The following is a 23,130-nucleotide window of genomic DNA, read 5'->3' as shown; positions in this document are numbered from 1 at the left end:
GATTTCTTATATCTCAATATCTCATAGACTTGAGAAGAATACACAGACTTCTCTTCATCATAGACTAGAGATACAAGATTACGACGATAGATTAAAAGTGCAACTATTTTTGCTATATTGATCAGATATACAAAACACGACGACTCTTTCTTCCTCGTAAATTCTCAAATGTCATCATCAGCTCATATACATGACCACATAAAACAACCAAAACAATAAACTTCCCAAACAGCAAAGGAAAAGCACAAAAGCAAGATTGAAGCTGTATATCAACCAAAGGAATGTACGATAGCAAGAAATATTAAATAGATAGATAAATGAATGAACGAATGAACCGATGTATATCCCATTAATAGATTATTAGTATGTTGAAAAGTCTCTAGCGAATGAATGTCGTGCGTGAAGGAGTGTGCAGGGAAAGAGAGTCGTAAGCACCATATTGCTGTAATGCTAGACTTTCAAATTACTGTGTGCGTTCGTTTGTAGTTGTTTCACGATCACCGCCGGCGGAGGACTCTTCAGAAGTCTGGCTTGATTGCTGCTCCTCCTCCTGCTCCTGCTGTTGCTGCTGCTGCTGCTGCTGCTGTAAATGAAACATCCGCCGTCTCATATCGACAAACCGCCGCCACGTATTCCGCCCCTCGCTACTCCCCAGATGTTCCTCGCGCAACCGCCGCATGCGCTGCCTCGCCTCCTGCTCCTCGCGCACGCGCTGCAGCGCAACCCGCCGCTCTTCAGCCGGCAGTAACTGCGCGTTCCAGCGATCTAGGAATCTGTTGAGTCTGACGCTCGCCCAGCCTTCTTCGTCGATTTGCGCGGGTGGCGCTGCAGGGGCGGCGGCGGAGGGAGTATGTTGGCCTGTCTCGTCGGCGTCGATCAGGCCCGGTGGCATATCAGGGATATCTTCGCCCACCCGCAGATTGAGATCGACTCGGCAAAGCGGGCACTGCGAGGACGAGTTGAGTAACCACGGATCGACGCACGAGGCGTGGAATCCGTGATGGCACGGCAGGATGCGCAGGTCTTGCCCGGGCAGGAAGGGTTCGAAGCAGATAGGGCATCCGTCGAGCGGGATCATGGAGGACGGGAGAAGATCCTCTGATACCGGCTCTTGCGACGCAGCAGTGCTGCTTTCATTTGCAGTTACTGCTGCACTGTCAACAGTCGTCTCCTCCTTCGACACGCCATCGCTCTCGGTCCGCGACAGACGGCGCCCGGTATCATGATCCAACTCCGCGAGCTTGATCCCGTCCTCGGCCGCGGTCGTCCCGCTCGCGACGCTCGTCGAGCGATTGAAGTTCGGCTCGGGCGGCTGCGGCAGACGCACGAGCGGGATCGAGTCCAGGACCGCTTTCGCAAGGCCCCGCGCGCGATTCGTGCGCTGGACGGTGCCGTCCGAGTTCGTGGTGAGCTGGTACCGCTCCGGGTGGCGGTGGGCGCGGACGGCGCCGAGGATGATGATGAGGAGGAAGAAGCAGGAGACGAGGCCGGTGACGGAGTAGAGCACGATCATTGCCACGGCGGTTTTGCTGCCGCCGTTGTCGTCTGAGTTTGCGGAGCTGGAGGAGGCGGCGGAGGAGGAGTCGACGGTCGAGGTCGGGTCGACTGCGGGTGTCCAGGTCGAGAAGCCCGGGTTTGTGACGGTTGGCGAGACGGTTTGGGTGGCGTAGATGGTTGTGGTGTGCGGGCTCGAGGTCTTTGAGGAGGACTTGGTGGAAGAGATGGCGGAGGAGGAGGCGGTGGAGGTGAGCGCGTTGTAGATGTAGGTAGTGTTGACGACGATCGATGCTTCGAGCAGGGAAGCGCTGTTTCGCGTGGACGAGAATATCTGCTTTCCGATCGAGGCGGACAGGACCGAGAACACGGCGCCGAGGTTGGTGTTGTACTGTTTGTAGGAGGAGACGAATTCGCAGGACTTGGAGGCGGTCGAGTAGAGCAGGATGAAGGAGGGGTTGTAGTTCGATGCCTGGGCGACGGCGAGGCCGGCGGAGGAATCGTCGCAGGAGATGTAGGCGATGAGGGAGTCGTTGAGCTGGATGGAGGAGTTTGCGTAGAACGGGACGATCTCGCCGTAGTATGTGATGTTCTGCGGGATAGTTAGTGCTGTTCATGAGAATGGAGAAGATTCAACTTTTTTTTCTATTTTTGCATCATGACGACGCCGGCAGAACAAAGAACAAACGTACCGAACTACCGACTCTGGATGCATCGACGGTCAATGGGTTGACGGGCACGGTGTAGTCGAGCGAGAGGGAGTCGCTGACGATGTTTATCTGGTAGGCGGTGCCGTAGCCTGCGGTTGCGTTCGAGCCTGCGATGGCGAGCGAGGAGGTGCTGGAGCCTACTGTAATAGCCGATGCGAGCGTGAGGGTTGAGGAGGATGAGGTGGTGGTCGTTGCTGAGGAGGATAGAGAGGAGGCAGAGGAGGAGACTCCGACTTCAAGAATAGGCGACGCAGAGACATGGCGGGAGAAGAGGGCGAGGAGGAGGACAAGCTGAAGCACGAAAAGACGGACTGGGTCGCGAGTCCGGGGTCGGGAGGCCGCGAACATTTGATGCAGATGCGAGGCCGTCGACATTGTGGACAGGAGACGCTGCTGGGAAGCACTGCAGAGAAGTTCAGAAGGCACACGCGCCCAAGGAGGAGAGGAGAGAGGGCAGAGAGGAGTTGGTGATGGACGAGGAGATGAGGATGAGGATGTGGTGAAGACGAGGACGAGGACGAGTGTCGATTGGGAGCAGGTTCATCGGACGCAAAAAAGTGCGCCCAGACACAGCCTCTCTGGTTAGTCAGGATTAATATGTGGTTAGTAATATATTGTACTATGATTATCAAATGCTTACTGTATCTGTGCAGCTGTGATTACTCAGTGAGCCCCTTCAGATAAGCTTTCTCTTTGTCCGGTTCGAGAGCAGACAATGAGGTCCGGCCTGCTGCGTCTTTCTGTCATGGAAGCGGATATAGACAAGGCAAAAGCAACTGCAATAACTGCAATAACTACAGTAACTACAGTAACAACAAGAACTACAAGAACCACAAGAACTACATCGACATCTACATTCACAGTCTCCTCTACTCAAAAACACTATCGGAGAGACAGCACGTGACCAGCACACTACAGCACTGTTTACCTCCTTCCCAATCCCCTGACCAACGTGATGTATGAAACTACATTGTCTAAATCTATCTACTCCTCCTTCTTCTCGGCCTCGGTCTTGAGCTCCAACGAACTCCCAAACACCACCACCGCGTCCTGCACCTTCGCTCTCCACGACTCGCGCACGTCCTCCGCAACCTCCTGCTCCTTCTCGTTCTCGGTCTCGAGCGTAGTCGCGGAAAGCATGCCGCTTCGCGCAACGTAGTTCTCCCTGCGCGCGTCGAGCACAACAGGACTTTCGAGCGCGTTGAAAATCACAGAGACGAGGTACCGCACCGCGAAATAGACGTGCTCCGACAACAGCACGGTCGTGAGCAGCATCCACGGCCTCGTCGAGACCAGCTCGCCCGACTCGAGACTCGTCGCCGAGTTGCGGTACAGCGACACCAGGCTCGACGTCGTCAGCGACCCGAGCCAGGTCAGAAACGAGAGATTGTTAAGCCACGCGCCGATCGACTCCGCCTTGCTCGGAATCGGCCGCTTGGTGTCCAGACAGATCTTGACGGCGTCGCCCCGCAGCTCGACCCAGTTATTGATGAAACTAAACAGCGGCGCGAGCGGCCACACCGTCGAAAACAGCGACAGGTAGCCAAACTGCACAATCATCTCGCGGTAGTCCTCGTCGACCTCGTACTCGGGAAACTCGACCTCCGCGCGCACGCGGCCCAAGAACGCGCTCTCGGCAGGGTCGTCGTTGTACACGAGCGTCTGCGCGCCCGTCACCTTGTTTGAAAGCTTCTTGGCCTCTTTGAACAGCCGGCGCTGGATGTACGGCAGCAGCGTCTCGACAAAGAAGTTAATTGCCTGCGCGGTGGCGGTGAAGTAGATGTACTGCTGGCGCAGACGCAGCGTGTTGATCGAAAACGTCTTCTTTGACTGCGCCGCCGACTCGCCCACCACGCGCTTCACGGTCGAAGTGATAAAGTCAATGTTGGGCGCGATCAGGTGGCCGAACGGGAGGTAGACGTACGACGACAAAAAGAGACCCATGTACGAGGTCAAAAAGTTGAGCACAAACATCTTTTGCGTCATCGACGTCTCGTACGCGTGCGCAGACACATGGTTTTCCCAGTTTGTCATCTTCGTCACGACGATACTGTAGAACGCCGTAAAAGTCGGCACAAGCGTCGCCAGCAACGCCGTCGGCAGAAACACAAGGTACTGCTTCAGCGGGCCGTCGTAGATCTCCGCCAAAAAGATCTCAATCACAAACACAACGCCCTGCAGCGCCATCAGCAGCACACCCGCAACCAGCGCGGTCGGAATCGCAGTAAACTGCTTGACCACGCGTTTCCACGACGGATAGTACTGCTCGCGCTCGCCCGTGATCGGATTCGACCGCTCGGTCTCGCCTTTAAAAGTCGCGCGCGTCGCGTGCAGGTTCGAGCAGCCCTTGACGCCCCATTTGACTGCGAGATCGAGCTCGTGGCGTTTCCAGGCCTCGACGAAGACGCAGCACCAGACGGCGTTGATGAGTGCGAATAGGGGCGAGAAGGGCGAGAGGAAGAGGTAGGCGAAGATGCCGGCGATGGTGGGGAACAGCAGCCATTTGAAGTAGTACTGCAGGAAAGCAAAGTAGAGCGCTACTTTCTCACCAAACGTGTTGCGAATCAGTTCGAGTTCGTCATCGTCCAGGACGTACTTCTTCGACCACCGCTTGATCCATGCCTACACAATTAGCTCTGATTCTAACTTAAATGCAAGAGAATTAGAAACATACAACGTCAAAAGCCGGATCGTGAGGAGCAAAGATCGAAGAGATATAGACCCAATCACCCTCACCCGGCGTGATTCCGAGCCCGTTCTCCTTCTCTGGCTTTGTGAGCCGATCGTGCACGAGACGTAATCTCTCGGCGACCGAGAACTCTTGCGCGTCTGTTGCAGAAGGAGCGACAGGGACGGTCGTGCGCACGCCCATTTTCCAATCGCGAGCTCTGCAATAATATATTAGCAGCTAGATCACACACAGGAAGAGAGGAGAATATCACGCACTCTGATTGGTACGAAGCAGTAGCAACGACGGCATCGGAAGCCTTGACGAAAATAAACACAGATCCAGGACGATTAACCCTGATCGTGAAATCAAAGCCCGCGTTCGCGAGCAAGAACAAGAGATCTTTGAGCGCGGCTTCGGCAGCTGCTTGCGTCTTTTGCTCGTCGGAGAGGTCGGCGCCGGCAGAGTCAAAGACCAGGATCAGGTCGACGTCGAGGTGGTCGGGGGCCACGGCCGGGACGTCGGACGAGGACGAGGGGGCGGGGGATGGGGATGGGGATGAGGGGGTGGTTTGCGCGGGCACGGAGGCCGCTGCTGCGGGACTCGCTTCAGACATTGAGGTGCTGGAGAGAGATGCTGAAGAGAGGTGTTGAAGAGAGGTGCTGAAGGAGAGAGAGTGGATGTGAGAGAGCTATTTTCTGAAGTGGTGATACGGTGACGATGACGACGTGTGGCCGGGTAGGGACCCCTGCGCTAGTCCAGATTAGGTTAAAACGCCACACACGGCTCCCGGCAGTCGGCAGCAGGCAGCACCTAGAGCAACGCCGAAGGAGAGAGGTGAAGTAGGAGATGAAGAGATGAAGGAGGGTATTTGTAGTTGAGAAGAGGAGGAGATAGAATACGAAGAGGAGAAGAAGAAGATGTAGAGGGGGAGGAGGGGGAGAGATGGAAAACGGTGAAGCCCCTGAAAGAACAAAGGGATCTGTCAGGTCCGAGTCTGGTAGACCCTGCAGATGTCTAGATCTGGGATTGACGAGGAGGAAAGAGAGAGAAGAAGAGAAGAGAAGAGAAGAGAAAGAGTCGAAGCAGTCTAAGAGCATCAGGAATAGAGGACAGTCTCTTGAGTAGCTGTGCTGTGTATGTGAGGATGAGTAGGTGCTCAACGCCGCAGATCACTGATCATGGCATCGATGGCATAGCAGCATGCAGCATGCAGTATAACATTGCAAAGCGAAGCTGTATAAACGATTGAAGCATCAGAATAAGAGTAAGAAGACAGAATATGTCTGCAACACACACTCAAGCTAAAACTATTTCAACATCTAAGTCAGATAATAGGAATGGTTCTATATAGCAGCTGTCTATCTGACTCTGTATCTCTGGACCCTACATCAGGATCCAGGATCTACAACTCTGGCAGATGTCATACCAACAGAACAAACAACTGCTAGAGCCTCCGGCCGGTTCAGTTAGTTCAGCCCACGACGGCGGTGAACCGACGACACCTACGCGTCGATCGCTGGAACGCGGAAGCTTCGCCCGAGAGCCCTGCGCGCCCGCTGGCGTAAGCGGTAAACAAAACGGCAGGCGCGTGTAGGACATAGCCGTGAGAGAATAAGCGTGAGGGGGTGCTTATGAGTGAGGAAGGGTGGCGATGAGGTAAGCTTGGGGAGAACAAAGGGCTGGACGGCGATCTCCGAGGGTTGTGGTGTTGACGAGATCGGCGGGAGTGAGAGACATTGTGGGTGTTTATTGTTGGTTGTTGTTTGTTTGTTTACGCCGATCTTCCGAACTGTTTATGAACTGTTGATATCTGAGATTGTTGTAGTGAGTTGACGGCAGGGAAGAGGCGGGCGCCGGCGGCATTTCATTTCAGCATGAGCATGAAGCAGTATGGATATTGACGATGAGAGTACTGAGTGATCTCTAATTGAAACTGATCCATACGCAAGCCATACATAAGCCAGATCAAGCGGGAGTCTATAAAATATACTACAGAGATGCAGGTGAGCAAGACAAAGTATGGCAAAATAAAAGCAAACAAGAGTGAAAGGTGATGCCATCCCGTCTTGTCCTATTGCAGCATGTCTTCAACCGCGCTTGTAATTAGTCTGTAATTAGTGCAGAAAAATCTGCAACAAAAATGATGAAAAGATGATGAAAAAATTGATGAAAAAAACAGACACACACAGACTAAGGGAAAAAAAAGCAGAGAAGAAGGAAAGAATAAGAGGGAGAAGAGGCTAACGACGGATTGCGCAATATTGCGAAATAAGCGCACAGGTTGCGGGTGCATCCCTGGATTTGGAACTTTAGCAAAGGTGAAGTTGACAGCGACCGCAATCAACCGTCCGGTTATTGTAGTTTGGTTTGGGTATTGGTACTTGGCGTGGGGGTATAGTAGATGATTGTTCGTTCTGTAATGTGTTGAGTAATATATACAGCAGGATATATACAGCAGTATATACAGCCAATGTAATAGCCGGAGACACTCAATCAAGTGAGCAATCTAGTGAACTGCCCTCTTTCTATTCTCTTCTGTTCTCGCAGCACGTTCTCGTAGAATGTGACTGTTGACTGCAGTGTGAAGGTTTTAGTTTAGTCATTTCTGGTGGTGAGTTTTTATTTTGCTTTGTGAGGTGTTCCGAGCAGGGGGGCATGCACCCTGTGATGGATGTGGTAGAAAGTTGATATATCAGATGTGAGTTGTTATTATAATATAGACTACAGTAGAACCACAACTACAACTACATCTACAACTATACACAGCAAGGAGGAAGAAGGAAGGAAGTAATCAGATCAAGCCGTCATGCATTTAAACGAGCGCCACACCTTAAATCGCGAGCAGTTTTCTCTCTTTTTCCACTCTGCCGAGACCCCGGCAAACTTTCTCTGTTTTCGTTTTCTGTCTTTTTCTTGCTGGTTTTGGTATTATTAGCACTGAGTTGTTTGTGCTGTTATATTATGCGTGCTTGTAGAGAGTTAATAGCGTAGTGACTGCTAGGTATTGCGTAGGAGCGAGTAGCAACAGCAACACACAAGTACACTACAGCACACACTACACAACAATTACAATTACAATACACAGCACACCTGCTGCAACCCTTTGCAACACTTACTATAGTTACTGCAACACTCACTGCAATGCTGCACTGCTGCACTGCTGCACTGCTGCCCGTCGAATGGCTTTCTGCCGCACGCACGGGATCGAATTGCTTTTAGAGTAAATCTGCTCCTGGTCTCAACTCTGCGCCACGCGGGCTGTGCGGCTCACAACTATGCGGGGTGCGTCACCTGCCCTTCTGTTGCTGTCTTCCTGCTGTGTATTAGTAGAAGTAGTAGAAGTAGAAGTAGTAGTATTATCTTCTTCTTCTTCTTCTTCTTCTTCTTCTTCTTCTTCTTCTTCTTCAATACTACTATCACCATCTCTCTTCAACACCAGTCTTCTAGCGACGGTGGCGCCGGCGCCTCGGCCGCTTTCCTCTTCGGGCGCCGGCGGCTTCCTTTCATTGAACTCTACTTTTTCTCTTTTACTTTTCTTTGAAACCGGTTCCATTCCCGCCTCTCTCGATTTTTCCCCTCCTCCTCAACTCACGCGATCTCGTCCCTCGCCTGGAACACATATATAAACCCGACGTCCGCCTGTTCTGTTCTGTTCTGTTGTTGTTGTCATATATCATTACTCTTTCTTTCTTTCTTCCTCCTCTCCCCTCACTCACAGATTTCTATCTACAATGCCATCCATTCGCGCCCCTCCATCATACTCCCCTGTCCTGCTCCCGGCGAAGCCCGAGCCTCGTCGCGGATCCTCGCCCGCGCGCGCGGTCGTCTCGGCCGCAAAGACCGCTCCCGCGCCCCGTCCCATCGAATTCAACCTCGTGATCGAGTCCCCCCGCTGATCTGCTACGGCACGCGCGAGCAGTCAACGGGAGCCCTCCTCTCCGGCCTACTCTTCCTCTACGTCAACGCCTACGCCGTCCCCATGTCGTCCGTCACCCTCGAGCTCGTCCAGGAGATCTCGTTCAAGCGGCCGGTCTCGCCCTCCTGCAAGTCCTGTATCAAGCAGACCAACGTGCTCAAGCGGTGGGACCTGCTCTCGCACGACACCACCCTCCCGCGATCAGAGTACGGGTACCCGTTCTCGCACCTGCTCCCGGGCGACATGCCTGCCTCGACCGCCTCCGCGCTCGTCGGCATCTCCTACCACCTGCGCGCGGTCGCCGTGCCGCTCGCCAAAGACCTCCGGCCGATCACCCTCGTGCGGTCGATCTCGGTCTTTCGCTCTGTGCCCTCGACCGACATCCGCCGCTGTCTGCGCGTGTTCCCACCTACTCTCCTCAACGTCACTGCCTCCCTGCCCGCGATCTGCTTCCCAAAGTCAGAGTTAAATCTCACCCTGCAAGTCAACAACCTCGTGAACCGCGAGAAGCGCACGCGGTGGACGCTGCGCAAGCTCAACTGGGTGCTCAACGAGACGGCAAAGACCAAGCAGTCGGTGTGCAAGAACCACATGTCTTCCACGACGCCGCTCGACGACGTGCGGGGGATTTCCTCGGGCGAGATCCGTCGGGGATGGAAGACTGATTTCTCAAACGACGGCCAGATCGAGCTTGAGGTTCCTGTGTCGACGTTTGCCGACGAAGTCAGTCTACCGGTCGCCTGCAACGTTGCCGTGCCGGACATTGGCTTCTCGGTTGAGCATTTGCTTGTTGTCGAGATGCTGGTTTCGGAGGAACATCTGCCTGCGACAGGCCAGCACGCTACGACGCCTACAGGAGCGGCGCGGATTCTGCGGATGCAGTTTGCTGTCGATCTGACTGAGCGGGGCGGGCTGGGAATCTCGTGGGACGACGAGGTGCCGCCTACCTATGACGATGTGCCGATCTCGCCGCCTGGGTATGACTACATTGACACCAACCAGGATGTCGAGCACATGGTCATGTAGTGATATGAATCTTCTTTATTGTTGTTAATTGTTTAATGAGGCGTTTGGGACCTGGATTGTTTTTGTTTCTGTTTCTGTTTGTTTGATAACCGGCGTTAGAGTACTAAAAATGCTGGCACAAAATGTTTTCTTGTTAGTTTTGCTATCATTAGTTATGCAAGGGAAAATAGTCATCTATAATATCATTAATCACCACATCTCATAAACAGCAGTCTCATCATATCCCTCATAACCACGCAAATCACATAAAATGACACTGAAGTAGTGTTCCTCAAATAGGCCGGGCGGCGAGCTGTCCAGGGTCGGTTCAGGAACCAGGCGGGAAAAGGGTTTAATTGCGTCATCTCATCGGCATTTTGTGCGTATATTCGACAACCACATACGCCATTTTTTTCGTTGCTCATGATCTTGATGATGATGATGATGATGATGTTGTTGTTGTTGCTGATCTAGTTTGTTGTTGCTGCTGATATTGAGGTTGATGATGATGATGATGATGAGAGATCGATCAGATCTGCGACATCACCACACATCCACCTTCCACATCTACTCAACCACCACCAGCAGCATCCGCAGCAGCAGCAGCACCCAAAAAAATTTTTCCCGCCTCGGCCGTGCGTGCACATCATCCACACCTCCTCGCTTGGCTCGTCCGTTCGCGTTCTTAACTTTGCTTTCCACACCTTGATGGTTGCCGTGCAGTGCAGACTGCAGAGTAAAGTGTAAAGTGTCAAGAGAGGGTCTAGACTGGTAGTGTGTATGGTGGTTTATGCGTTGTTGTTCGGATTTGGTAATTATAACAACGGTGCGTAGATAGCTAGCTGCTTTTGTTATAGCTGCAACAGGTAATGCAGCAGCAGCAGCAGGAATAGAAGAAACAGCAGCAGCATCCAAGAAACTTCCAAAAATGAAAACGTGGACAGGGCGCAGCACCAAATTTTTCTCCCTCCCTTGCTGCCTCTCTCTCTAACTCTCTCTCTAGGCTTTCTGACTTTCTGATTTTCTCACAACTTTCATTCTACGCGTCCGAACCGACGCGCGCGGCGCTGCTCGGCGATGGTTTACGGCGACGATCGAGGAGGTGGTGGAGGAGGGGGAGGTCGGGGATGCCCGAGGGAGATTCAATGTTTTTGTCATGGTTTGTTTATGTAGATAATTGTTATTGATGATGAATGATATTGCAAGAAGCAGCAGCGTAGACAACAGACAGAGACAGACAGAGACAGACAGAGACAGACAGAGACAGACAGAGACAGCAGTGACACCACCTGACTCATCCAAAGTGAAGATTCCTGGACCTGACAGCTGTGGCGCTTCTGACTCACGACTTCTGTGCGCAGACCGTCTTCCTCATCACCTCGAATCCTATCCTCGCCATAGCTATATTTAGTAGAGAGAGTTATCCACGCCCGAATCGGTAAAGGACCCCTGTGTTATCTGATCTGTTATTGCGCCATCTCTGCTCATGATCATCAGTCCTGTGCTGAGAAGTGATATTGTAGCCCTTTCGAGGCCGGCGGTCCCTTCCATTCATATACCTCTCTTCCTTTCCTCTCTATCTCTCCTATCTGTCTATCGTCCATCTCGCTCGCCGATATCGTGCCTGCGGCATCCATCTCTCCTATCTCTTCCTGATATCTCTATCTCTGCTCACAGTCATGGCCTCCCGCTCACCTCCTATCTCTCTCTCTCTATCTCATCACACATCTTTCCCTCTCACCCGAGCCGATACCCCGACGCCCAGTCCATCTCTGTCTCCTGCCCCCGGAGAAACTATTCCGCGGTCCGCTCCGCCCCGGCCTCCGGGTTTCTTATCTACGGCTGCATGCACAATCTGATTATAATCCGCTCGCTGTGAATAAATATAAACAAACAGAGATGGCAAGTGCTTCGCTTCACTTGATTGCTCGTTTTGGATGTGTTTTCCCTGGCTCTGGCTTAGTAAGCGCCGCTCCTCCCCCCTCCCACATCTCTGTAGACGACTGATTTTCCGATTTGTTGAGTGGTTACATTTATCAGCCAATATATCTACATAACATTGACTTCCAACACTGAGATTCAGGTCGCAGCAAGTCAGAGAAGAAATCACCAGAGCAAAAGAGCAAAAGAATCCAGACGCCGCACGTGCACGCACTCCCTATCGTCGTCCGTCCGCTGACGCCATGCCATGCCCGGAGCGGCGTTCGAAAAGCCCATGATTGGCATGCTCTGCCTCTGATCTGCATCCCGTGCGCTCGTTATCTCTCGGCTGCTGCTCGGTGGCATGCTCGGCGTCGGATGTGTCGGCTTGCTGCTATCTGGCTGGTGGCAGCAGCAGTAATAGCGTATCCCGAGGTCATGATAGGAATTCGCATTCCTCCGCCTCGTTCTGGATTCCTTGCGGTGCCGGTTACCCAGCGCTCTTACGCTGACATTTGTTATCTCTTCCATCTATCTATCTATCTATCTATCTATCTAAACTCCGCAAGCACACCATACCTTGCACACCACCACAACTTCCACCGCCGCCGCCGTCGGTCTTATCTTATCATTGACCATTCTATTTTTCTTCGGCAGTCGGGTGGCGTGCGTCCACGTCCGGAGCGCGGGAGGATCTAATCTTATCGCTTATCTTCTTGCATTGCCTATCTATCCACCCGTCCATCTATCTCTCTATCTCTCTATCTCTCTATCTATTGAGATAGGGAGTGAGGATGGCTGCCCTGCTGATATTCTATATCTTAAAAGGCGTCATCCGTCAGCCCACTTTGTAAAATCATGAGATTCACATCCTATCTTTGCAATGATGCAGCGACGACAAGAGATTTCGAAGGCATGATGGTATGATACCGTACCGCAAGCTACCCCCAGCGAACGCAAACAAACATCAGCAGATGATAAGCTAGTCTGCCTTGCCTATCTATCTATCTATCTATCTATCTCTCTATCTTGAGAGAGAAGTCGGCGCTCTGCTGATATGCTTGAAAAAGGCGGCATCCGTCTGCCCACTTTATGAAATCATGAGATTTAGACTCTATCTTTGCAAAGATACAGCGACGAATGGAATTTTTGAAGGCATGATGGCATGATACCGTATTGCACTGCGTATACCCTCGCGCGGACGGAGAGTATCAGCAGATGCAAAGGCGGGGTGGTAATGAGTGCAGTTGATCGACAAGGCGTTTACAAAGGATGCGTCGGAGTTTGAAGATCGAATGGATTGATGAGAGTTATTCATCAGCAACACGACACAGCAACAACACTTCTCCGAAATCGCAGAAGAGGATAATCATCCAGACAGCCATACCATCTCTTTTTGCAATGATGAAGCGAGTCTATCGACCGTCAGATATATTCCCGCAAGCTCGTCGATAAGTTCCCAACAAGCTCGTTTATAAGCACAACACCACGATTTACGCGCTACTGTTTATTCAAAAGAGAGAGAGGTTGTTGCGTTTCTCTCGCTTTGATTGATTGCCGCTGGATAGCTCACCAGAAAAGACAAGTAAACCAACTTTTGCAAGCGTCAGATCAACACAGCACATCAACATTTAAAATCCGCGCTACCGCTTTATCTAGTTGCGTTTTTCTTGCGTTGAATCGTTGTGCAATGGCTGACCACTAGCAAAGACCAGAAAACACTTTCGCAGACGACGAGGGTCTAACTAACTAACCAACCGACCCTTTGATTTCCGATACCCACACGACGCCCCATCACCTCACTCTTCTCTATACCTCTGTTCTCTCTCCATCTCCTATCTTCCATCTCACTCTCTCCCTTGATACAGAGATTTATCATCATCATCATCTCACTCTCTCCAGAACGAAACAACTCTCACAGAACGAGAAAAACCTTCCTTTTGCAGAAAAGTAGAAATAAAAGTAGAAGAGCACGTCATTGTCTGCTAGCGATGACGACGTTCGACGTGGTTTTAGTCTACTTTTACTTCTTTTCACTTGCTTGCTCTCACTTTGAATAAACCACTCCTTCATATCTTTCCCAGCACTTCTTCTTCATCTCCTTTTTCCTTATTTTCCTCCTACAACCCTCATCTATAATCCACATTCACCACACAATCCCAATCAAACCTGCGGTGCAAACCACCCGCCGTCGTCGTCATCCTTTCCTCCTTCCGCTTAGTCTCCCGCGCACGGGCTTCCGCATTTAAGGTTTCCGATAAGCGCAGCGTGGCCAGGGCCGATAAGACGTTGGCGTTGGCGGAGCGGAGCGGCGCCGGAAAAGGGTGGTTTGTAGCTTTTTGGTTTTGTTGGGTGTTGATTGTTGGTGATGCTGTTGGTGGATGTTGGTGAGGTGAGGTGAGGTGAGGTGAGGTGAGGGTTGTGGTGGTGTAGAGTAGAGTAGAGAAGTGCTCAAGAATCCAGATTTTGTAGGAGAGACTTTGCGCACGCGACAGATTTCCCTTTTCCGCATCTACTCTCCCTCCTCTTCTACTATCTCCGTATTTTTTAAAAAATCTTGAAAGTAACTAAACGCATATATAGAAGAACTGAAGATGAAGAAGAATACCATGCCATCCTTGTGAATAATAAAAAGCAACAACAAAAACAAAGACAAAAGCAAAGACAAAAGCAGAAGCAAACATTGAGATCATGAACGACTTGCCATTCCCATCCAAATCAAAACTCATACCAACCCCTCCAACAAACTCACAAACACAAACACAAAGACAGAAAAAGACAGTTAGATGATAATCTGCAGCGTATAAGTAACTAAGATCGCCAACGTAAACACAAGCGCGACGTACTGCGCAATCAAACACGCGGCAAGACAATCCATCTGCGGAATATGCTCCATATCCTCAGGCGCGAAGAAGGAGGTCAGGTAGACCTGCGAGGTCGAGCTCGGAACGCCGGAGGACATGATAAAGACAAAGGCAAGCACGAGGTTGTCGCTGTCAATCACGTTGGCTTTGCGCAGGCCTTGCGTGAATGCGATCGCGATGATGGGGGTTACGACTAGTTTTAGAAGGACGATCGAGACGAGGTATTTCCAGAATCCGCGCGGGAGGGATTTGATTGACAGACGGCCGATCATGCCGCCGAGAAGCAGGAGACCGAACGGCACGCACGCGTTGCCGATGAACTCGGTGAAGTCCATCACAAAATCGAGCGGCGGCTGGCCGTCGGGCGCTTGGCGCATGTTGTAGTCGGTCTGCACGAACAGCGCTTTGATTGGGTTAATCACCGCGACCACGATCGAGACAATGAGAGAGGCGGTCGGGGGCTGGTACAGGTTTCGCAAAAAGATGATAAGCCGGGCTAAGACGACATTATGCGCCTCATGATGCACAATCTCGGCCGTCACAGCGCTGACGACAGGATCAAGCGCGTCACCGTCGTCGTCTTCATCATCTTGTGGCTCGTACTCTTCCTGCGTCCGCCGCAGCCGCTGCCGGATCGATCTCACGCCGGGGGAGTCCGTCGGCCGCAGCTCGTTCGAGTCGGCTGCCTGCAGCGCGCTCGTGCGAGCGAGGATCGGGTTCGCGCGCCCGGTCGGCATTTCTGGCTGCGTCTCGCACTCTGATTTCTCGTTTTCCTTTTCCTCTGCGTCGGACGAGGATGTCTTGCGTCTGAGCATATTCCTCAGTCTCTGACTCTTGCTCGACTTTGGCGCCGTCGTGGATGTCGACTTTTGCGCGAGCTCGAGGTCGATTTCAGAAAGCGGGTAGTCAAAGTCATCTTCAATCAGCTGGACGGAGCCGCATGCAAAGAGCGCGGCGACGTAGACCGACATCATGACGGAGACGTAGGCGATGCCTTTTGTCTCGTCGCCGTCTTTGAATGGCGAGTTTGCGGTGATGGTCATGACGTAGGCCATGGGGATGTCACCCGCGTTGTTGAAGATGGAAGCTACGGCCGAGCCGCCGCGCCAGTATTTAGGTACGGGTGTGAATAGTCGGAGGACGAATCTGGGTGGAGTTAGTATGTGGAGAGAGAGAGAGAGGAGGGGGAAGACGTACGAGTAGACTATGCCGGCGGCGATGTAGAGCACGGAGGCGAGGACGCAGACGCCGACGGTGCGCATGGTGCCGGAGTCGAATGCGTTGACGACTTTGTTGAAGACGATGCAGGGGAGGAAGTAGTTGATGAGCATGGAGGAGACTTTTTTGCTGGTGTGGATGTCGAGGACATCTAAGAGTCATGTTAGCATAGTAAGAGCAGTGAGGGGAGAGAGAAGAGAGAGGAGGGGATACTTTTCTTGGAGAAGTAGACGCCGGGGAAGACGGAGAGACAGATTTTGACGATGGGTTTAACGGCGACGAAGATGGAGGCGCCGACGGTCATGCCCGACATGGTGGATGAGGAGGTGGATCGGAGGCGTGGGGGGCCAAGAGAGAGAGCGTTGGTGAGGTTGACTGATGGTCAGGGTGGTGTAGTAGTTGCGATATTTGTTTTAACGAGTGACTGTTGCAGATGAGGTGCAAAGAAGTCAATGAGATAAAAGAGAGGGTCGCAGAGTGGGGAGAATGGGGGAGCTGAGACTGGAGGAGAGGAAGAGCTGGGATCTAGACATCTAGATCGGGAGGAGAGAGAGGAGAAGGAGGAGATGAGCAGGAGAGAGGAGATGAAGGGGAGAGGAGAAGAGGTGACGAAGAGGTGATGAGGAGAGGAAGAAGAGAAGAGGTGAAGAGAGGAAGAAGAAGAGAAAGTGGTCGAGGATAAGTGAAGGCGGGGTGCGGCGAGGAGGGGTCTGCGGTACACCACGAAGAGTGTTCAGGTGTTGTATCTATTCTCTTCTTTACTATGTCTGCTATATCTAATGACAATCTACTAATTGACTATATCTCTATAAGCACAAACAACAATACAACAACTATGACCACAATCAACGACTACAAAAACAGGTTTAGTCCAGTCGACGGAGGCGCACGGAAAAACAGAAAAAAGAAAAAATAAAAAAAAAAGGTTTCGGGCAGCGGGCTTCGTAGCCGATGACGAATGCGTGATGGTTTGTGAGAAGAGATTGGAGGTGGTTATGAGAGATGATATCATGAATATTATTATACTTGTTTATGACGTTGTTATTGATATGTAGAATGTAGAATGTAGAATGTAGTAATTGTATGCAGCTATTGTATGTTGTGTATCATTCTCTTTGCTCTCGACCGGACATATCGCCGTCTTGGCTGCCGCCGCTTCTGCCGGATATAATTAATGAGTGTTGTTATATTCAATCCAGATATAAGAACATATTCACAAGATATAAACACCTAAGATCATCAAACAGTTCTAGATATCAGACAAAGAGAGCAAAGACCTCTCTTCTCCGACCAAGCGAGCTGAGTCTTCTCCGAAACTGTGCCGCATCAAAGCCACATCAAGGCTTTTCCGGTGGTTGCTATGATTACTGTCATAGTATGAATATAGTCAGTTGACTACTTACATGATAAGTTACAATAACTACAATAGCATATGTTGCAATACTATTACTATCTCTCAACACAGATCGATATCGTACATCTCACTGCTTCTCACCTGATCTCATCTCTGCTCACTGCAGTCTCTCCTTCACAACCAACTTCGCCTTCTTATAATATCCCTCCCCAACCAGCACCGCCTTCTTATAATACCCTTCTCCAACCAGCATCGCCTTCTTATAATGCCCTCCTCCAACCAACACCGCTCGCTGATAATACCCCTCCACATCCACCTTCGTCACCACAAAATACACCAAAGCCGCGACAACAAGGATAATCACCGACGGAACAATTTGCTTGCGGTACAGCTCCGCGTTCGGCACCCTCGCCGTCTCCGGCGCAGTCGTAGTCGCAGACTCTGCCACCTGCGTCTCCGTCGGCGTCGGACTCTTGCTCTTTGAAGCAGCGCGTTTCTTGGGCGCGGGTGCTGCTGCAGTACTCGCAGTGGTCTTTGCGATCTCGGTGGGTTTAGCCTTTGATCGCGTCGAGGGAGTTGCCGCGGGCTGCTGCTTTGCGGGCTGCTTTGCGGGCTGCTTCGTCGGGCTTGCGCGTTTCTTCGGGGTTGAGGTTGATTTGGGAGGCATATTCAAGTAGTTGCAGTAAACAATAATCAACAAATGTAGAGTAGAGAGCAGATCAAAAAAGAAGAGAACAACAAGAAGCTGATTTAATATTTTAATGTCACACGTCCGTTTCCGGAAATTCGCCCGTTTAAGGTTTCAATGCTTTGTTTACATCCTCTTCAAGAAACCACAACCCGACGACCTGCCCCGCGCCCCTCCACTACTCTTCTCATCCTCTAGATCTGCATCTTCTACACTGATTGTTGAATCTGTCGTCGTGATGTCGGGGAAGAAAACAGACAGCACAGACTCCGCACAGCAACCCTGGGCAGGCACCAGGTTCACCTTCAGACAGACATCCGCAAGAACATCCACATCCACATCCGCCTTCCATCTCTCTTCACAATCCACCACAGATGAAGCAATACTATCGCCCCGTTCACACTCCCTGCTCAACACCACACTTCCTCGTCACTCTTTACTCTCTCTCTCAGATGCATGCGCTATGGATCTCGACCGCGTCGCCGCCCCTCGCCTCATCACCCTTGACAGCAACAACAGTAAAGATGATCATTCGGATATATACGAACAAGCGCGTCGGTTGAAAAAGCGACGCATTCAATCTGATCACCATCAGCACACACCAGCGAGAAAGTCAACTAGAAGGACCAGACAAACCCAGTCGACTTCAACATCAGCACCCTCGGAAGAAGTCTACACCGGCTCACCCACCAGCTTTCTCGCATTCACAGATCCTGTACCATCACCCTCCTCCTCCTCCTTAACAGCTCCTGCAAAACTTGCTGCTTTATCTTCATCTCCGCGGAAACGCAAGGCTGACGATATGCTGCGCGACACGCTCACAAATACAAGTCCGCGGAAACCTCACCCCCCGCGTCCAGCCACCTCCAAACCATCACACCCCGCCCTCCTTGTGATCCACGTCGACACCGACGAGGAAATGGGCGACGGCGACGGCGACAGCAACAGCAACGGCGACGGAGACGGAGATGTGTCGATGGGGATCGCGGACGAGCGGGCTGCTTCATCTAATGCGATGATGACGCGGGTCGCGAGCGAGCTTGTCGATCCGGAGTTGCTGGTGGCTGTATTTGGCTATTAGTTTCCCCTGAGTTTTTATATTGCTGTTTTTTAATTTCTATTCTGTTTGTGTATTAGATTGTGTATTAGGAGTGGGCTTATCTTGTATATTAGGAGCTAGAAGGGAAAGGGGGAGGCGTTTGATTTGTCAGTGTTCAGTGTGTAGTGTGTAGTGTGTAGTGTGTAGTGTGTAGTGTGTAGTGAGTGTGTATAGTGAATATGTAATGGACGTGTACTGAATGTGAGCAAGAATAACTGTACAGACAAGTAGACTCAAACGAGGTATTCTATCTTCAGTCTCAGCACCCAGCAATGCATTCAGCATTCAGACGAAGCAGTGTGATTACCAGTGATTACCAGACGAAAGTATCAGAAGGCGGGGCAGCACGGCAGCACCCTTCCCTATGATCTCTACGTGTGCAGAGGTATCAAATAGAAGTCAATGCAATTAACCAAAGAGCAACAAACAATAAATATATATCTGCAATCATATACAGATACAAACCTCCACAAATATCGTACAACTAATCACTAATCAGGAAGGATGTTGATAGTGACCAACGCGCGCAGTGCGGCTCGAGTATAGCGACACCGCCGAGCTCACTAACGACGCGTAGAAGCCCAACGCGCGCGCGTTCAGTGCGCGAACACTACACGACCCCGGCGCGCGCGCAATTGTCGCGGGCGCGTGGCTTTTGAGAGATCTGTATTTTGTTGTGGAAGTGATTGTAGATTGTAATTGTGATTGCTGGTTTTTTTGTTTTATAAAAAGAGGAGTGGAGAGGGTGTTTATGCAGTACGCGCGCGAAGAAGGTTTAGAGAAGGCTGCCGGGTGACCCGCCCCTGGATAGCGCGAGCAGCGTGTAGTTGTAGAAAAGAGCGGGTAGTCGGAGTAAAGTATTCAGAGTAAAGAGATAGTGAGTAATAAATACTAATACAAAACACAAATAGAATCAGTCTTCAATAAATCAAAGGCGAGCCAGAACACGCTGGACGCGGTGTTGACGCAGCGAACTCAGAGTCGGGTCCGGCACCAGCAGCCCTTTGCTCGACTCCCTTAATTCACCCTCCGCTCTCTTTTCTTGCCTCTCCTCCGCTCCTCCTCTTCCTCTTCCTCCCCATCCTCCTTCCTCCCTCTTTCTCTTATATCTCCATCCACCCTTCCTCTTCTTTCCTCTCTCGCTCTCTCCTCTTCTTCTTCTCTCTCTCCTCTTTACAACGGTGCCACTCCTTTCACCGTATCCCCCCTGCCTCCTCCCTGATCTGCGCCTTCCTCCCTCCTTTCCACCCGCGCCTCTCCTCCGCCCGTCGCGCACCCATTCACGCGATTCCCTCTTCCTCCCCCTTCTCTCTCCTCCTCCGCGGTCATAGTCGCTCGTTGCCTTCCTCTCCCTACGCGCTTCTTCTTCCGACGCGTATCGGCCCCTTACCGCCCCTGCCGCTCCCTCCGCTCATCCTCCGTCCACACCCCCTTCCCTAGCCCCCCTCGTGGTTCCCGAGCATGATGCCTCTCTCCCCGCAACGCACTCCGCTTGCTACGCGGCAGTCCTCGTCCGCGTACTACGACGGCGAGCAGACTATCGTCAAGCCTGAACAGCTCGGAAATCTCGAGACGCCGTCTTCAAACCTCATGCCCTCGCTCTTCAACATCACTCCGCCTACCACCGCTCCCCGGAGACGTTTAGAAGACAACGCCCAATCACAACAGCAACAACAGCAACAGCAGCAGCAGCAGCAGCAGCAGCAGCAACAGCAACAACCACAGCAGATCGCAGACATCTCCCCCCACCTGCATCCCGCAGTCACCCTCAAACGCTCGCGCTCGCTCGCCACCTCCCCCATCTCCGACGACGACGACCACGCGTCCGCGCTCAACACCTCCTTGCTCGGCCCGCACCAGCTCACCACGCCGCGCACCGTCTTCTCGTCCCTCGGCGCTTCCGACACGCTCTACTCGTCCCCTGCCGAGAACGCGGCCGCGAAACGGCCCCGGCTCGCGCGCTCGTTCTCGACCTCGGCCGCGTCGTCGATCAATTATTCGCATCACGCGCTCGGAGGTGGGTTTGGTGGTCGTCGCTCGGACGATGATGATGATGAGGAGGACTTCTTTGGTCCGTCGTCGGCGATCGAACCGACCATGGCGCCTATGATGGAGCACACCATCTCCGCTCCCGCGCTGCCGTCAAACATGGGCATGCGCATGTACACCCAGCACCTGCACCACCAGCAGCACCAACTCCAGCAGCACCAGCACCAGCCGCAGCAGCACCAGCAGCGACGCGCGGATCTGATGCCGTTCCAGACGCCGGGGAGGTTGCCGTCGTCGGTGTCGATGGAGAAGTCGCTTTCTGATCTACCTGCTTACGGCGCGTATCTTGCGCGGCAGCGACGCGAGAATGGCGATGATGGGAACTCGATCTGGAGCTCTGACGTTGAGGAGGCTTTTATGGAGGGTATGCTCTCTTTTTTCTCTAATTCTTTCAAACTCATGTGAGCTAGAGCTAACTTCACGTCTCTACAGCCATCAAGAAAATCCCAAAGGTCGGCCGCAGAAAGATCACGGTGAATGGCAGACCGTGTGGCAGGAACGAGTTGATTTCCGATTACATTCTGCGCAAGACCGGCAAAGTGAGGACCAGAAAACAGGTCTCCAGTCATATCCAGGTTTTGAAGCATCTGCTCAAAGATGACCACGAGTGTATGTGCTTTCTTTGTTTCTTACGTTGAATAAATGAAGTTCATGGCTAACGACGCGTCGCAGTCATGAACCTCGTGTCAGACACCCCGACCTCCACGCAAAACTCGACGATGCCCCTCCTCTTCACCAGCCCAACCGGCCCCAACAACGCCCCGAAATCCTCCCTCTCGAGCGCGGCCCGCCGCCCGCCTCTGCCTTCAAGCACCACCACCCCGGTCAACAGCATGCGCAACGCCGCCGGCCAACTCACCCCAATGTCGCAGCCGCCGGCCGTGACCCGGCCTGGCGCGCACCCGGGCTCGCGGGGGTCGACCTCGTCGCACCATCATCCGTCGCTGGTCGTGTCGTCGCAGCAGCAAACCCCGGCGTCGTCGTTCCACGGCCATCCGTCGCCTACGCCGAAGGTCGAAGCACCCGTGTCGCCGCTCGACAGCTCGCCGATCGAGAACGGAGGCATGATCCTGACGGACCAGCACCTGCTCGCACAGCAACATCACCACCACCACCACAACCAGAGCCCGTTCCTGTCGCCGACCGAGACGCACGGGCACGACCACCACCTGCACCGACAGCCGGCGGCCACACCGCAACAGACGACGACGATTCCGAGCGCGGCGGAGATGCCGGCGTCGATGGCGTCGGGAAACATGAGCATGATGTTTACAAACCCGAATTTCCTGCGCATGATGCCAATGTCGCGCTCGCAGATCCAGCAGAGCGTGAATCCGGCGTACATCGACGAGGGCGCGGTTGCCGCCCAGCAGCAAGCCCAGCAGCAGGTGCAACAACAGCAGGTACAGCAGCAGGCGCAGCAGCAGGCGCAAGCGCAGGACTCGTTGCCGCTGGGGACGTGGATCGAGTGTGACCCGACGATGTCTTCGGAAGCCGACGGCGCGTCGTCGAGTCATATCACCGAGATCTACACGAACGAGGACGAGTTGCTGCTGTGGTAATCTAATCTCCACCACCTGCTTGTTCTGTTCATTTTTCACTCTTTTTATTTTTTGTCGATGGTTTAGTAAATTTATTGGTAGCGCGGCTTGCTAAAGGCGTAATGACGAAAGTGTCTGATGTTTTCTTATTTCTATTTTCCCCTCTCATGTTCAATATGTCTGTTTTTTATGTCCGTCCCACCCCCCATTTCTTGGTCTGTCTGTGGCACTTCTTTGTTCTTTCCAGTGTTTGCACTTCTTGTTTTTATTTGTTTTGTTACGTACGCTGATGACCTCCTCCACCCATTTGATGACCCCCCTTTGCCACACTTAGTGTGTTTCCAAAGTTCATGTATTACCTCTTCTTTTCTGTCTTTCTCAAAGTCTCTCAACGTTACATGTGTTTGTTTTGTTCTGTTTCGAGTGTTTATATTTGATGTTTGAAAAGACTTTTTATGTGACAATAGTAAAAAATAACGTTTTTATCGAATTGAGTGTATATTTTGAAATATGTCGTGTTTTCAGTAGTCTACACAGAGAGGGAATGTGACGTCCACTCCACGACGACCCAGAATGTGACCACCGTCTACATCAATAGATG

At 52.2% G+C, this 23,130-nt stretch overlaps 8 protein-coding genes across 8 annotated transcripts; 4 read left to right on the top strand and 4 right to left on the bottom strand.

Moving 5' to 3' along the window:
- Positions 1-90: 90 nt before the first annotated feature.
- BZA70DRAFT_281282 (uncharacterized protein) lies at positions 91-2,807 on the bottom strand. Its single transcript, XM_064913096.1, has 2 exons — positions 2,187-2,807; positions 91-2,086 (listed from the first exon to the last, which is right to left on the bottom strand). The coding sequence occupies exons 1-2, from the start codon at positions 2,577-2,579 to the stop codon at positions 464-466; spliced, it is 2,016 nt and encodes a 671-aa protein (XP_064767046.1). The 5' UTR covers positions 2,580-2,807; the 3' UTR covers positions 91-463.
- Positions 2,808-3,148: 341 nt separating this feature from the next.
- BZA70DRAFT_198089 (calcium-activated chloride channel-domain-containing protein) lies at positions 3,149-5,873 on the bottom strand. The gene is made up of 3 exons (XM_064910099.1): positions 5,151-5,873; positions 4,879-5,092; positions 3,149-4,826 (listed from the first exon to the last, which is right to left on the bottom strand). Exons 1-3 carry the CDS (start codon positions 5,486-5,488, stop codon positions 3,189-3,191), a joined length of 2,190 nt encoding a protein of 729 aa, XP_064767045.1. The 5' UTR covers positions 5,489-5,873; the 3' UTR covers positions 3,149-3,188.
- Positions 5,874-8,234: 2,361 nt separating this feature from the next.
- On the top strand, positions 8,235-10,014 carry BZA70DRAFT_281278 (uncharacterized protein). Its single transcript, XM_064913095.1, has 2 exons — positions 8,235-8,730; positions 8,760-10,014. The coding sequence occupies exons 1-2, from the start codon at positions 8,607-8,609 to the stop codon at positions 9,815-9,817; spliced, it is 1,182 nt and encodes a 393-aa protein (XP_064767044.1). The 5' UTR covers positions 8,235-8,606; the 3' UTR covers positions 9,818-10,014.
- A 1,528-nt stretch (positions 10,015-11,542) lies between these two features.
- Positions 11,543-12,702, top strand: BZA70DRAFT_198075 (uncharacterized protein). The gene is made up of 2 exons (XM_064910098.1): positions 11,543-11,758; positions 11,880-12,702. Exons 1-2 carry the CDS (start codon positions 11,734-11,736, stop codon positions 12,413-12,415), a joined length of 561 nt encoding a protein of 186 aa, XP_064767043.1. The 5' UTR covers positions 11,543-11,733; the 3' UTR covers positions 12,416-12,702.
- Positions 12,703-14,392: 1,690 nt separating this feature from the next.
- BZA70DRAFT_198039 (auxin efflux carrier) lies at positions 14,393-16,349 on the bottom strand. Its single transcript, XM_064910097.1, has 3 exons — positions 16,012-16,349; positions 15,778-15,949; positions 14,393-15,726 (listed from the first exon to the last, which is right to left on the bottom strand). The coding sequence occupies exons 1-3, from the start codon at positions 16,109-16,111 to the stop codon at positions 14,499-14,501; spliced, it is 1,500 nt and encodes a 499-aa protein (XP_064767042.1). The 5' UTR covers positions 16,112-16,349; the 3' UTR covers positions 14,393-14,498.
- A 514-nt stretch (positions 16,350-16,863) lies between these two features.
- On the bottom strand, positions 16,864-17,883 carry BZA70DRAFT_281273 (uncharacterized protein). The gene has a single exon (XM_064913094.1). It carries the CDS (start codon positions 17,817-17,819, stop codon positions 17,310-17,312), a length of 510 nt encoding a protein of 169 aa, XP_064767041.1. The 5' UTR covers positions 17,820-17,883; the 3' UTR covers positions 16,864-17,309.
- Positions 17,884-18,000: 117 nt separating this feature from the next.
- On the top strand, positions 18,001-19,080 carry BZA70DRAFT_281272 (uncharacterized protein). The gene has a single exon (XM_064913093.1). The coding sequence runs from the start codon at positions 18,079-18,081 to the stop codon at positions 18,919-18,921; it is 843 nt and encodes a 280-aa protein (XP_064767040.1). The 5' UTR covers positions 18,001-18,078; the 3' UTR covers positions 18,922-19,080.
- A 1,201-nt stretch (positions 19,081-20,281) lies between these two features.
- BZA70DRAFT_198025 (TEA/ATTS domain family-domain-containing protein) lies at positions 20,282-22,800 on the top strand. The gene is made up of 3 exons (XM_064910096.1): positions 20,282-21,352; positions 21,421-21,597; positions 21,661-22,800. Exons 1-3 carry the CDS (start codon positions 20,401-20,403, stop codon positions 22,548-22,550), a joined length of 2,019 nt encoding a protein of 672 aa, XP_064767039.1. The 5' UTR covers positions 20,282-20,400; the 3' UTR covers positions 22,551-22,800.
- Positions 22,801-23,130: the final 330 nt, after the last annotated feature.

This window comes from Myxozyma melibiosi (genome assembly GCF_037950935.1).
Source record: "Myxozyma melibiosi strain Phaff 52-87 chromosome Unknown BZA70scaffold_9, whole genome shotgun sequence".
NCBI classification, from domain to species: Eukaryota; Fungi; Ascomycota; class Lipomycetes; order Lipomycetales; family Lipomycetaceae; genus Myxozyma; species Myxozyma melibiosi.
Note: the sequence above shows the minus strand (reverse complement) of the source record. Positions and strands in the feature narration are given on the sequence as shown.